The sequence below is a fragment of the Diabrotica virgifera genome, chromosome 7, assembly GCF_917563875.1.
Source record: "Diabrotica virgifera virgifera chromosome 7, PGI_DIABVI_V3a".
Classification (NCBI taxonomy): domain Eukaryota; kingdom Metazoa; phylum Arthropoda; class Insecta; order Coleoptera; family Chrysomelidae; genus Diabrotica; species Diabrotica virgifera.
This window is the reverse complement of record NC_065449.1, coordinates 89,855,040-89,869,140: the sequence shown is the minus strand read 5'-3', so window position 1 is coordinate 89,869,140 and position 14,101 is coordinate 89,855,040. Positions and strand designations below refer to the sequence as shown.

The following is a 14,101-nucleotide window of genomic DNA, read 5'->3' as shown; positions in this document are numbered from 1 at the left end:
TATTATTTTACCATTGGAATTGGGACACCTTTCTTATGAAATATGTTACCGTATAACAGCATATACCACATATATCCTGTTTTACCAGTTTATAACATATGTTATATCTATTTTTTGAAACTCTACTGGTAAAACAGGATATATATCCTGTTTACATAATATGGATATATATCCTGTATCCACATATATCCTGTTTTACCAGTAGAGTTTCAAAAAATAGATATAACATATGTTATATCTATTTTTTGAAACTCTACTGGTAAAACAGGATATATGTGGTATATGCTGTTATACGGTAACATATTTCATACGAAAGGTGTCCCAATTCCAATGGTAAAATAATATAACATTTCATATACTCTTTTACCATAGTATGATCAATGGGAATTTTTGTCCAGGGATAAAACTGTGTAAGACGATGTATACTGTTCTGCCTTTGTAGAGTTTGCCGAATATACTATTTTACCATAGCAGAGACGCAAATACGCGTACTCATATACTGTTTTACCAGTGTCACATTTTTTTGAAAACTAAATGAAATAGAACGCTAGGGAGACGCGCTGGCGTGTCTCCTCTTTAATATTGCCTTGTAAAGGCAGTCAGACAATTAAAGATTAGAATGAATGGAACTATTTTTAATAGATCGACGCAAATTCTCGCATTCGCTGACGATATAGTTATAGTGGGCAGAAGTATGAGAGACATGGTGCAGTGTTTGACAAGGCTTGCGGATGTGGAAAGTGAATTAGGACTTGTGGTAAACGAGAAAAAAACCAAATATATCTCCCGAAATATCCAACAGAGAATTCAAATTAACAATCACACCTTTGAGCAAGTCAAGGAATTCACATATCTTGGAGCGATAGTAAACTCAATAAACACGACCAGCGATGAAATAAAAAGATGCATAGCAATAGCAAACAGAACTGTTCACGGTCTCGATAAGCATTTAAAAAATAAAAATATAAAACCTGCAGTAAAGTTCAATATATACAAGACCTTAATAAGACTGGTTTTGGTATATGGAGCTGAAACGTGCACCCTATCTCAAAGTGATAAAAGATTTCTTGGTATTTTTGAGAGAAAAATTCTTAGAAAGATTTTTGGGGCAGTAAATGAAAATAGGCTATGGCGTCGAAGATACAACTTTGAACTGTATCAGTTATAATACACCGATCCAGATATTGTGAAATTCGTTAAAGTGCAGAGACTTAGATGGGCTGGACGCATTGCTAGGATGTCAGATCACGAATACACTAAGGGATTAACATTTTCAAAACCAGAGGGCACAAGAAGTAGAGGAAGACCACGAAGAAGATGGATTGATGATGTGGAAGAAGACCTAAAGATTCTAGGGGTCAGAAAATGGAGGGAGATGGAGATGGAAGTTGCCAGGAATCGACAGAAGTGGCGACTTCTTTGTGAGCAGGCCAAGATCCACAACGGATTGTCGAGCCACTTATGATGAAATGAAATAGAAATAAACTAAAAATTGCATAAGAAAGAGCGGAACAAATAACCCAGTTTCGGCGTAAAATTCAAATATCGATTTTTTTCACATGTAATATTTTACCTTTGCATGCAAGGTCACTATGCTGCTCATCTATAATTTTAAATTAAAGTATTAGTAAAGTATAATTTGAATGGCTTACCCTTTCTTGTAGTTTTTTACTAAAGAACGCTTTAAGTAGGGCCATGATCTTATCTATGAAGACGGGAGCATTAATAAAATGCAATTCTCTTAATCGATTAGACCAAACTTTCTGTAATAAAAAAATGCTTATGTTAAAAAGGTTCTTAACCTATTATCTTGGTGTATGAGTAAATTAGATGGATTCGCAACAGCGCGTTATGCGAAGTGAATTGTGTAATAAATATGTTCACCTGTGTTTATCCCGATATTTTCAAGAAACAGTGAGAAGTAAATTTTAAACTGTACGTTCAAAAGTGGCAAAAAGTATCCTAAAAGTAAGTTTTGGAAATATTGTCCATATTCAAAATAAACAACTTTCAGAAATTCCAGTCCTTTGGAGAACTGATAAGGAAACGAGCCTTGATCAAATTGAATGCGACTTTTCCTGTTTTTATCATTAGTCATTATTAGAGAGCGGAATATATGCAAAGTGCATATAGATGCATATATTGCATATTTTCAGACAACAAACACAACATTGCATATTTAAACTAAACACGATTTATTTTGCATATTTTAAAAATAAATTATATAAAACTTTAAAATTTTCCTCTCTTAGTTGGAATTTTATAACTTCGATATGAACGAGCTCGTTATTTATCTATCTATCGCTCATCTGGACTTTCCCATTACTACCTGAATTTAACAATTATGGGTGTTCCCAGAAAAATATTATTTTATTAGCGGAGCAAGGTACCTACCTGCTTTTAAGGGTCTAATAATTATTTTGTCAGTTTCCGGCCAACATTTGTTTAAAGTAAACGTTGTATCGTATTTCGTGTTTTTGAAGTGATTGGTATATATTAAATTTAAATATGTCTACCATTCAAAAAGTGCTTGGATAAAGTGTTTTCCCGAGTTAAAGCTAAGTGGAGACAAAGTATTTTGCAAGGCCTGTTCCAAAATCGTAAGTTACATTCATTTTCACATTTCATTTTTTAAATGAGGAACTGACAAACCAAAACATCATGTCCCACAAAAGAAATTTTTCTGGAAAGAGTGTTTTTATTCGACAAATTCGCTTTTATTTCTATAAAGACGGACATAGAGAGAAGCATCAATATACAAAAATCCATCAAATTGTAGACAATTCCGCTTTTGTTCTTCAGCTTAAGTAACGTACTGTGTTCTTTAAGTAACGTACAAATTGCTAAAGAACTTATGTTCATAAAAGTTAATTTTAGTTTTTTACCAGATCTAATAAAGTCATTAGAACAAAGGAATTTACAATTAAGTGATTCGGTTAATCTTGTTAACACTTTTTCTGCTCATTGTCAAAAAATTTTCGGAAATACAGGATTACAATTAGAAATAAATTAAAAACTGTTTTAGAAAAAAATGAGGGCTTCGATTGTTTGAGGAAAGTTGTACGTATTTTTGAAGGCAACTTTTCTGAAGATCTTACGACTTAATATATTGTTTTATTTTTGAGTATTTTTAATATGCATTTGCATATTTAGACAAATTTAGAAAAGATACCTGCATATTTGTAGTAAAAGTAATGCATATATATGCGCATATTTTGGTAATGTTTTGTTGCATATATTCCGCTCTCTAGTCATTATCAATATCATTAGAGGTGTGAAGCAAGGAGACCCAAACTCTCCCACCCTGATTTAACAGTTATAACAGAGAAAAGAGAAGACTTAATAAAATCCATAAACAAGCTAGGTGTAGAAGCAAATAAGGAGGGACTTATTATTATTGAAAACAAAACCAAATATATGAAATTGAACCCTTTTAACCTGGAAGGGAACTAATTCTGTGGCTGGGTTCTAAAGGACTAATGTCAAAATCTTTACATTTGACAAAACTGCAGTTGAAGTTTTTGCCAAAAATACTTTTATTTATAGTTTCATTGTAATGCAGGCTGTACTCACCAAATTTTATCCAAAAGATAATAAATATATTTGAACAGAATAATACTGTGTTTTTATTTTTTTTTTCTGGATTTAAAAATTTCAAAAAAAGACGACATTGGACGTTATTGCCCAAATGTTTTTATTTGTATTTATTTTCTGTTGAGACATTGGCCATTATAACTAGAACAATAATAAACAGAGCGGCTTTATATTAATAGCCAATACTCTGGGCTAATTAGCAAAATACAAGGAAAAGTTATTTACCAGCAATTTTATTGCTGGAATCAAATCTTATTATTGTATGTATTAATAATATAGGTATGCAAAATCCGCAGATAGTGTGCTACTTTTTTTATAAACAAAATGGCGCCCGAAAATCGTGTTTTTTTCAATTTTTGCTCTATAACTCCAAAGATTTTAACTTTAACACCAAAAACACCCAAATAAAAATTCACCGCAATTACATTTTGCATAGAAACGTGTTTTTTCCGATTGACTTCGATGAAAATTTCCCCGGAAAAAGCGGGTTTTCCAACAAAATCTTTAATTTTCAGCTAAATTTTAGATAAGGAATTGTTAATCAATAATTAAATAACTTGGTAATGCAAAAGCCTTTTTCGTATAAATTACAATTCCAGAAGCCGATGTAAACTGAATGAACAGTTTAGCAACAATTGAACTGTTAATTAAAAATTTACGGTCGCTATAATATCGACAATAATTATGATGCATAAGAATAACTATGATTTTTTCATAAAAAGGCAATATACCTATCTAATGTACTTTACAGAATTGAAATGGGACTATTTAAGCGGCCTCGGGAATATTTTAAAAATATTAACAATTTTTTGGCGTATAAACAAATAAAATATCTCGGGAAATATTAAACTAAATTAAATTGTGAAAACGGTATTCGAAAAGCAGTGGCAGGACGCTTGTTTTAAAATAAAAAAAAGTTTAATTATGATGAGTGGTTCCTGAGATACAACCGGTTAAAATTGACCGAAATTTACGGCAAAGATATAAACAATAGGATCATAATTTTCAAACCATCACTTTTTCATTTTTTGTCCTCTTTCTCCACACCAATTTTCATATCTTTAAAATACTCATAATATATATTATTATAATAAAAACTATCGATAATACGTGTAAAAATTGCCAAAAATAGCAAAATTCCAATTAAAAATTAGGTTGGAGAAAATGTAACCCTCAAAGTTCAAAACCGGTATGCGTTAAAAAAATGCATTTTCTCGGCTTCCCATGGAGCAATTTCCTTTATTCTTTTTTTGTTCCCTAATAACTCGACTAGAGTCATCGAACTAACGCATTATTAAATGTCAAACTTGCTTTTGTTTTGTTATAATAGATTAATTTATTTATAAGAACAGAAAACTATATATTTTTTCCAGTTGTAGGCTTTTTTTTAAATAAACTTACTACAAGTGTACCTTTTAAAGTTAAAAACATAAATATTCTCATTTGAAAGCAGTATAATTATTTAAACAATTTTTATTTAAACAAATTAAAATTTTGTGTTATAATAAATAAATATAAATAAATTAATTTATTATAACAAAACAAAAGCAAGTTTGACATTTAATAATGCGTCAGTTCGATGGCTCTACTTGAGTTACAGAATGAACAATGGAACAAAAAAAGAATGACGGAAATTGCTCCATGGGAAGCCGAGAAAATTCATTTTTTTAACGTATACCGATTTTGAACTTTGAGGGTTACATTTTCTACAACCTAATTTATGATTGGAATTTTGCTATTTTTGGCAATTTTCACACGTATTATCGATAGTTTTTGTTATAATAATATGTGTTATGAGTATTTTAGGGATATGAAAATTGGTGTGGAGAAAGAGGACAAAAATAAAAGGGTGTCGGTTTGAAAATTATGATCCTTTTGTTTATATCTTTGCCGTAAATTCCGGTCAACTTTGACCGGTTGTATCTCAGCAACTGCTGATCATAATTAAACGATTTTTTTTTTAAAGAAGCGTCCTGCCGCTATTTTTCGAATACCGTTCTTACGATTTAATTTAGTTTAACATTTCCCGAGATATTCTATTTGTTTATAAGTCAAAATATTCTTTATAATTTTAAAATATTCCTGAGGCCGCTTAAATAGTCCAATTTTAATTCTGTAAAGTACATTAGATAAGTATAGTGCCTTTTTATGAAAAAATCATAGTTTTTCTTATGCATCATAATTATTGTCGTTATTATAGCGACCGTAAATTTTTAATTAACAATTTAATTGTTGCTAAACTGTTTATTCAATTTCCATCACTTCTGGAATTATAATATATATGAAAATGGCTTTTCATTTGCAAGTTATTTAATTATTTATTAACAATTACTTATCTAAAATTTTAGTTGAAATTTAAAGATTTTGTTGGAAAAACCCGCTTTTTCCGGGGAAAGTTTTCGTCCAAGTAAATCGGAAAAAACACGTCTCTATGCAGAATTTAATTGTGGTGAATTTTTATTTGAGTGTTTTTGGCGTATAGTTAAAATCTTTGGAGTTATAGAGCAAAAATTGAAAAAACACTATTTTCGGGCGCCATTTTGTTTATAAAAAAAGTAGCACACAATCTGCGGACGTTGCATACCTATATTATTAATATATATGTTACAGTTCAAGTTGATTCTCAGTTAGAGTTGACTCCAACTAGTTGGAGTCAACTCCAACTGAAACGAGCAGTAAAAGTTGATTTTAAAAATTTAAATCAACTTTTACTAGTTGGAGTTGACTCTTCCTGGATCGATTCAGTAAATGTTGATTATACGAGAATCTCAAGTGCATTTTTGATGAGTGTGCGTTTTTTTGTTTTGGCCGTTTCAACTACTTATTAGTATAGTCTGTAACGTCTTTCCCGTTAGGTAAATTATTCTGATTCGATTTTTTGCACAAACTTACTCAAAGAAATATATCCGTATAACAATCCTTATAACAAATACACAGGGTGTCACGCGGTACCGCGGTCGAAAAATTGTTTAACCAATTTTTGTTAACCAAATTCACAAAAATAATTTTTATCTACTATATCTCATATTATGTAAAGATGTAAAGGTTTTATTGTGTGAAAATTGTAAATATAGATAGCAGTACATGAAGGGTTTAAAGTGTGTCTGAAGTAACAATGTATTTTAAATCGGTTTTACTTTTTCGCACTGTTTTTTAGCACACTTTCATATAATTAAACATCCTTAACTTTCGCCTTCGGGAGGAAATCAGACACGCCCTTGCAACGGCAACTGAAATGCTCACAAAACAGCGACCACGGAAGCAAAGATGGATGACAGAGAAAATATTGAATTTAATGGACGTCAACTAATAAACAACAAATCTGTAGGATAAGATGAAATACCAGCTGAGCTATTGAAGTTAATCAACGAGGAAATCTTAGACCTTCTTCTTGGACTATTTAATAATGTTTACAATACAGGGACTATCCCTAAAATATGGCTTGAATCAGTCTTCATACCACTGTCTAAAAAGAAAAACGACAAATTATACCAGGATTTCCGCCTTATAAGTCTATTAAATAACATTCTGAAGCTTTTCTTGCGTACCATACAGAACAGAATATATTATAAAACATGTGATGAGGCCACCGGTCAAGAACAATTTGGCTTCAGAAAAGGTATGGGGACACGAGAAGCAATATTCTGTCTTCAAACTCTGGCACAAAGATATAAAGATCAGCAAGCAGACCTTTTTATCTGTTTCATAGATTTTGAGAAATAGTTCGATAGGGTGAAGCACAAGACCTTGATAGAAAGATTGAACGACATCGGAGTCGACAAAAGAGATTCTAAAATTATAGAGGCTATTTATTGGAATCAGATAGCAATCATAAAGACCAATGGTAATACGTCAAGGTCAATTGAAATACAACGAGGTGTTAGACCGGGTTGTGTGCTATCACCCATACTTTTAACGTCTACTCTGAGGTTATATTTGCGAACTCTTTATCGCACTCTTCAGAAGGAATCAGGATAAACGGGCAGAGAGTAAATAACATCCGGTGTGCAGATGACACAGTATTAATGACTGATTCGGACCATAGTCTGCAGATACTGTTGGATAGGGTTACTGAGAGTTATGAAAAAATGGGGATGAAGATCAATACTGCGAAAACCAAAGTTATAAGAATATCAAGGAACAAAAATTGACCTCTTCCAATAAATATGTGAAACACCAACAGTTTGAATACGTAAGCCAGTACAAATATCTTGGTTGCTGGTTCAACAATCAACTTGATTATAAACAAGAAGTCAAGAGCGAGAATAGAGGTAGCCCGACAGGGGTTTATCAAAATGAAAAGCTTATTTTGTAACAGTAGCATTAATATCAGCCTTAGATGTCGTTTTCTGCATTACTATGTGTGGTCAATACTTTTGTATGGAACAGAGGCCTGGACACAACACAACACTGATGAACAAGTTGGACGCCTTTGAACTCTGGCTTTATAGAAGAGACTTGAAAACACCTTGGACAACCTGCACCACCAACGAATATGTTCTGAGGAGAATAGGTACAGATAGGGAACTGCAAAAATCATTAAAGTCAGAAAAGTTAGCTACCTGGGACACATAATGAGAAAAAAAAAAGTACCGCCTCACGCAACTGATCATCCAGGGTAAGATTGAAGGAAAACGGGGTCCCGGTAGGGCCAGATTTCAGGGCTTAGAAATATCAGAGACTGGACCGGCCTTGATTCAACATCTTTGTTTAGAGCCGCATTGGACAGAGACAGATTTGCCAGTGTAGTCGCTAACCTCCACTAAAGGTGAAAGCACCACAAGAAGAAGAACTTTCGCCTTGTCACGGTGATGACATGTGAGCAATAAATTACAAAAAAAGTTTTGACAGTTTTGTGGTTTGACAGAAGTTTGAATTTTTAAATGTCAAAATGGTGCAATGGTGCATCTCACTCGCACTCACATTGATAGCTGCGTCAATACCCTCCTAGCGCTCATTGTTAATAATTAAAAATAACCGCTTAGTAATAAAATAATAACAAAAATTTCTTCAGTATCTTGTAGGGGGGTCGTTAAAATTTGTATGACAGTAATGACAGATGACTTTTGCGTATTGTATACCTACCTAATTACTAAATCTGTAAAGTTTTGATTTATTTTGTATGAATATAATTGAAAAACACTACAGAATTTTACTTTTTGACATAAATTTTATTAATAATAAGATAAATTTTGTACAATATTTTTAATAATTAAAGTAAATAAATTTTAATTTCACTCAAATAAATAATCGATTGCTGCCATTGACCACTTACATTCAATCTCGGTTAATTTGATTAAAAATCGCGGCTGGTAAAGTAACATTCTTCTTTCAATACAACAAAGTGTTACTTTACTGCCGAAAATGAGGGCAAATGAGTACAATAATGGATGATTTTAGTGACGTTTGGCGATAAACAATGATTTTAAACAAATTCGCAAAAATAATTTTTTCACTTCGTACAAATTTTTTTTAGATCCATTGGGCCTTTTTTCTCTAAAATTGACTGTTGTCGAGTTATTAGCGACTTATATTTTGAAAAACGCCAAAATAACCATTTTTAAGGTTTAATAACTCGCTGGCATAACGGCATAATCGCTGGCCTCATACGCCAGTGCACGTGGGTTCGAGCCCTGCCAAAGACAAACCATTTTCATTTCCAATAATGGCACGAGCCGTCTCACCGTGCCTCGGAGAGTACGTTAAGCCGTCGGTCCCCCTGGGCTAGTATACATCGACACTAGTTACTTGAAACAGGGTTAAAGATGTAATTGGCGCCGGAACTGTCCGAAAGGCAAAAATGCCATACGATATTATATATTATCAAAGTCAGAGACTAAAAAAAATCAAAGATTAAAGCTACCTCTATAAGATCCTGAAGAAATTTTGTCATTATTTCATTAATAAGATATTATTTTTAATTATCAACAATGAGCGCTAAGCGTGTATTGAGGCGGCCGTCAATGTGAGTGCGAGTGAGATTCACCATTGGATGGCCGGAATGGTGCATCTCTTTAGCACTCACCCTTGACGGCCGCCTAATACGCACTTAGCGCTCATTGTTAATAATTAAAGATAAAGCTTAGTAATAAAATAGTGACAAAAATTTCTGCTGGACCTTGTAGAGGGGGCTATAAACTTTGATTTGGTCACTTTCTGACTTTCATAATAATGGATTTTAACCGAGTTATTAAGCCTTGAAAATGGCTACTTTCGCATTTTTCAAATTTTAAATCGCGTATAACTCGACAACAGTCAATTTTAGAGAAAAATCACAAAATACCCTTTTTTGCTCAGAATAACCCAAATGATCTAAAAAAAATTGTTCGAAGTGAAAAAATTATTTTTGTGAATTTGTCTAAAAAAAATTGTTTAAACAACAAATTGTTATCGATCAAGGTACTGCCCGGCACCCAGTAGATTTGTTATAAGGACCTCTTTTTGAGTAAGTTTGTGAAAAAAATTCGAATCGGAGTAATTTACCTAACGGGGGCGACGATACAGCCTAGACTAATTTGAACATATTCAGTAACATTTAATTTCTAGAATCGGCTGTTTGTGTGAATCAGAATCAACTTTTACTAAATGGCATTGGGAAGAGTATACTTTTCCTAGTTGGAGTCTACTTTTACTAGTAAATGTTGAATATAAATTTTCATTTTATATTTATAATCAACTTTTACTGAAACCAGCCGTTAGAGTTGACTCCAACTAGTTGGAGTCAACTCCAACTGGATAATCAACTTGAACTGTAACATATACAATCATAAGATTCGATTCCAGCAATAAAATTGCTGATAAATATCTTTTCCCAAAAATGGCCTATTCTCCGATAATCAGCCCAGACTATAATACAGTAGAGCGTCGATATTCCGAACCCTGGTAATCCGAACGATCACTAATCCGAACGCAAAAAAAAATATGAAATTAAAAAATATGATCGCGGATCGAATTTTTTTATTTAATATGACAATATGGGCAAAATATAACCGCGGATTTTTGTTTTATTTATGCAGAAATACATACAATATATTTGTTTATTATGCAGGTGTTTTATTCCTTGTAACTAGAACGTATGTGCATATGTACATATGTACTATGTTTATGAGCTTTGTATGTATTTTGAACAGATAATCCGAACAATTTGATAATCCGAACTACTCCTGTACCAATTAGTTCGGATTATCGACGCTCTACTGTAGTTTATTATATGTATCAACATAGTTAATTGTAGACAAAAATGACAGAAATGAAAATTAATAACAGGAAGATACAAATGGTAGTAAAAGATACATAAAAATAAAATTATTACTATTAAATTAATGGGAGAAACTGTTTCAATAAATTTTCTGTATTCTGAAAATTAACTTTCTTCCTCCGGAGCTTCATGTGGAAAGTGTTCCATACTATATTAGCATTTGCAATAATTATTTGTCAGTCTACGTTAGTTTCCTGGATTAGGTCTCAACCGTTGAAACTTCTTTTCCTGTTCTTCTATAGAATTTGCCATCAAATGGTTTTGTCCAGAGCTAGATAACAACTGATTAAACTCTATAAAAATAATTTTTTGCCTCTCTTGAGTAAATTTTTCAAAGCATTTTTCCGACATGTGCAGGTTGCCTTTAGTTGCTTAGCTGGTATTTTTTTTTTCCGAAACCGATTTACACTCTTTACCTTCTAATTTTAGTGATTTTCTCACGTTCCGTGTCCAATTGGGACGATTGCGCTTTCATTTCCTTGTAACTTCTTCTTTGTCTTGTTTTTTCTTCTTCTGCTTCTATCTACTACTATTTTCAATACCTTTAAACCAGTGATTCTCAACCTGTGGGGCGCGCCCCCCTAGGGGGCGCGCTTTTAGCCGTGGGTGGGCGTGAAAATATAAAAAAAAAACACTTAAAACATTGACTAATTTACTAAAATAAAAGCAAAACAAAATTCTGACAAACAAAAAATAAAATACCCATGAACAAGGAGCTATACATAGTTATGAGCACTGAACACTAAATCAACAAGTTTATTGTAAATGAATGACCTCCTTGGGCCTCCTTTGCAGATCAAAGCTTATCGAAACAGGGTGTAATATTAGAAATAGACGCTCTCAGTTCTTTCTCTATATTTAGCTGCGATCTATATTTGGTCTTTAAAGCAGCCATCGCGGAAAATCCTGTTTCGCAAGGGTAGGATGGTGAAAACGGTAATAGTATATGGAACGCTCTGGTTTTCAGTGCAGAAAACTCATTATTTACCCCTGCCCAAAATTCAAAGAGGGATCTAATATTAAACTCTTTCTTGATTTCGGCATTTGCTGTAAATAATAATAATATCGTATGGCATTTTTGCCGGGGAGATCCTTTCGGATAGTTCCAGCGCCAATTACATCTTTAACCCTGTTTCAAGTAACTAGTGTCGATGTACACTAGCCCAGGGGGACCGACGGCTTAACGTACTCTCCGAGGCACGGTGAGACGGCTCGTGTCATTATTGGAAATGAAAATGGTTTGTCTTTGGCAGGGATCGAACCCACGTCTACTGGCGTATGAGGCCAGCGTTTATGCCGTTACCCACGGCCGCTCACAATGTGTGCTCACGGCATTTGCTGTGTAGTCTATGAAGGTTTCTTCTTCTGCAGTAGAGAGCTCTTCGGGTGTTATCTGAAACGGATTCCCGACCCACTCATAACTATTAGGTACTTATTAATTGGTCGTTGGCAAAAAAGTATCTTTTAAAACTGTTTGTCAGCATTGCTAAATGATTTTCAATGATTACAAAAATAACTTTCACGTGTTGTGCTTCAACCTGGTAAGTCTTAAAGCATTCATCCACATTTTCAAATATTTCTAGGTTTTTTGCTTTAAATTTCTGCTCCATAATTTCAATTTTCTACAGAAAGCGTTAACTTTATCATTCGTATCAAATATATTCGTATTGGCCCCTGGAAGTTGTAAGTTCAAAATATTTAGTTTCTCGAATATATCAACCAAGTAACTCAATTTCATCAAAAATAAACCATCGTGAAACATCTTGGCTTGCGGCCTCTTTTCTTCTTCTAGAAAAATGGCGATTTCATGTCTTAATTCAAAACACGTAAAAATTTCCCACGTAATAACCAGCTTGCCTCACAATAAAATAATAATGCTGAATGTACCGCATCCATGTCTTTGCAAAGTACAGAAAATATTCTAGTTTTCAAAGGTCTCATTTTTATGTAGATAATTAACTATTGTTACAATCGTAGTTAGCACAATATTCAAGCCAGAGCTTCTTTGTTGATCATACAGTGTCTCTATTTTTGCTTCAGTTATATAATCATTTAACATAGCAAATAATGCAAGCGACTTTGCTATCAATTCTATTGGTGTGCAGAAAAGTAGTTCTACTACTGATCTGCCATCACAAAATCGAACGTAAGCAATAAAATTAGCATATTTATTGCTATCGTTGCCTCATCAAGCTGAATCGAAAACAGCTTTTCACGCAACTTCCTGATTAGCTGATCCTGTACATATTCAGCTATATCACTAATTCGGCGGGCAACAGTATTATTTGATAGAGGTATAAACTCCAATTTTTTAGCAAAATTATCTCCAGACAGAGTTTCTACAATTTTGATTGCAGTTGGTAATATAAGATCTTCACCAATAGTGTTAGGCTTTTTAGATCTGGCTATTTAATATCAGACTTTATAAGAGACAAGTAAAGCTAATTCACTCACAGTCAAAATTTTTATTAAAACTAATTTTTGCTTTTCACGCCATTTTAATTTTAACTCGAAGAATTCTCGGGGTTTGTTAATGTACTCACTGTGAAGCGTTTCCCAATGTCTTTCTAGTTTATTAGGTTTCATGCTGCTCAAGGTATATTATGTATTCATCATCATTCTCTTTGCCTTATCCCTATGCGGGGTCGGCTTCCCTAATTGCATTTCTCCACACAATTCTGTCTTGGGTCATATCAATGTTAATCCCCTTTACCAACATGTCCTGCCTTATCGCCTCCCCCCAGGTCTTCTTTGGTCTTCCTCTCCTACTCCTTCCAGGAATCTGCACTTCAGCTATTCTTCGTATTGGGTGATTAACGTCTCGACGTTGAACATGACCGAACCATCTTAACCTATGCTCTCTCATTTTGGCATCAATTGGTGCCACACCTAGACTTCCCCTAATATACTCATTTCTAATTTTATCCTTCTTTGTCACTCCACTCATCCATCTAAGCATTCTCATTTCCGCCACATGCATTCGTTGTTCCTCTTTCTTTTTCACTGCCCAACATTCAGTTCCGTACATCATAGCCGGTCTTATGGCTGTTTTATAGAATTTTCCCTTCAGCTTCATTGGAATTTTTCTGTCACACAACACACCACTCGCTTCTTTCCACTTCATCCATCCAGCCCTAATTCTACTGCATGCATCTCCATCTATTTCTCCATTACTCTGTAATACCGATCCTAGGTACTTAAAACTATTGCTTTTCACAATCATTTCACCATCCAAAGATACCATTTTAT

At 33.5% G+C, this 14,101-nt stretch overlaps 1 protein-coding gene across 2 annotated transcripts in view; it reads right to left on the bottom strand.

The window, feature by feature from the left end:
• LOC126888825 (alpha-tocopherol transfer protein-like) overlaps positions 1 to 14,101 on the bottom strand; it is a 168,840-nt gene that overhangs the window by 28,927 nt on the left and 125,812 nt on the right. For both annotated transcript variants that reach the window (XM_050657239.1, XM_050657237.1), the window contains exon 5: positions 1,653 to 1,763. In XM_050657239.1, coding sequence (XP_050513196.1) covers positions 1,653 to 1,763 — 111 coding nt within the window. The remainder of the gene's footprint in view (positions 1 to 1,652; positions 1,764 to 14,101) is intronic.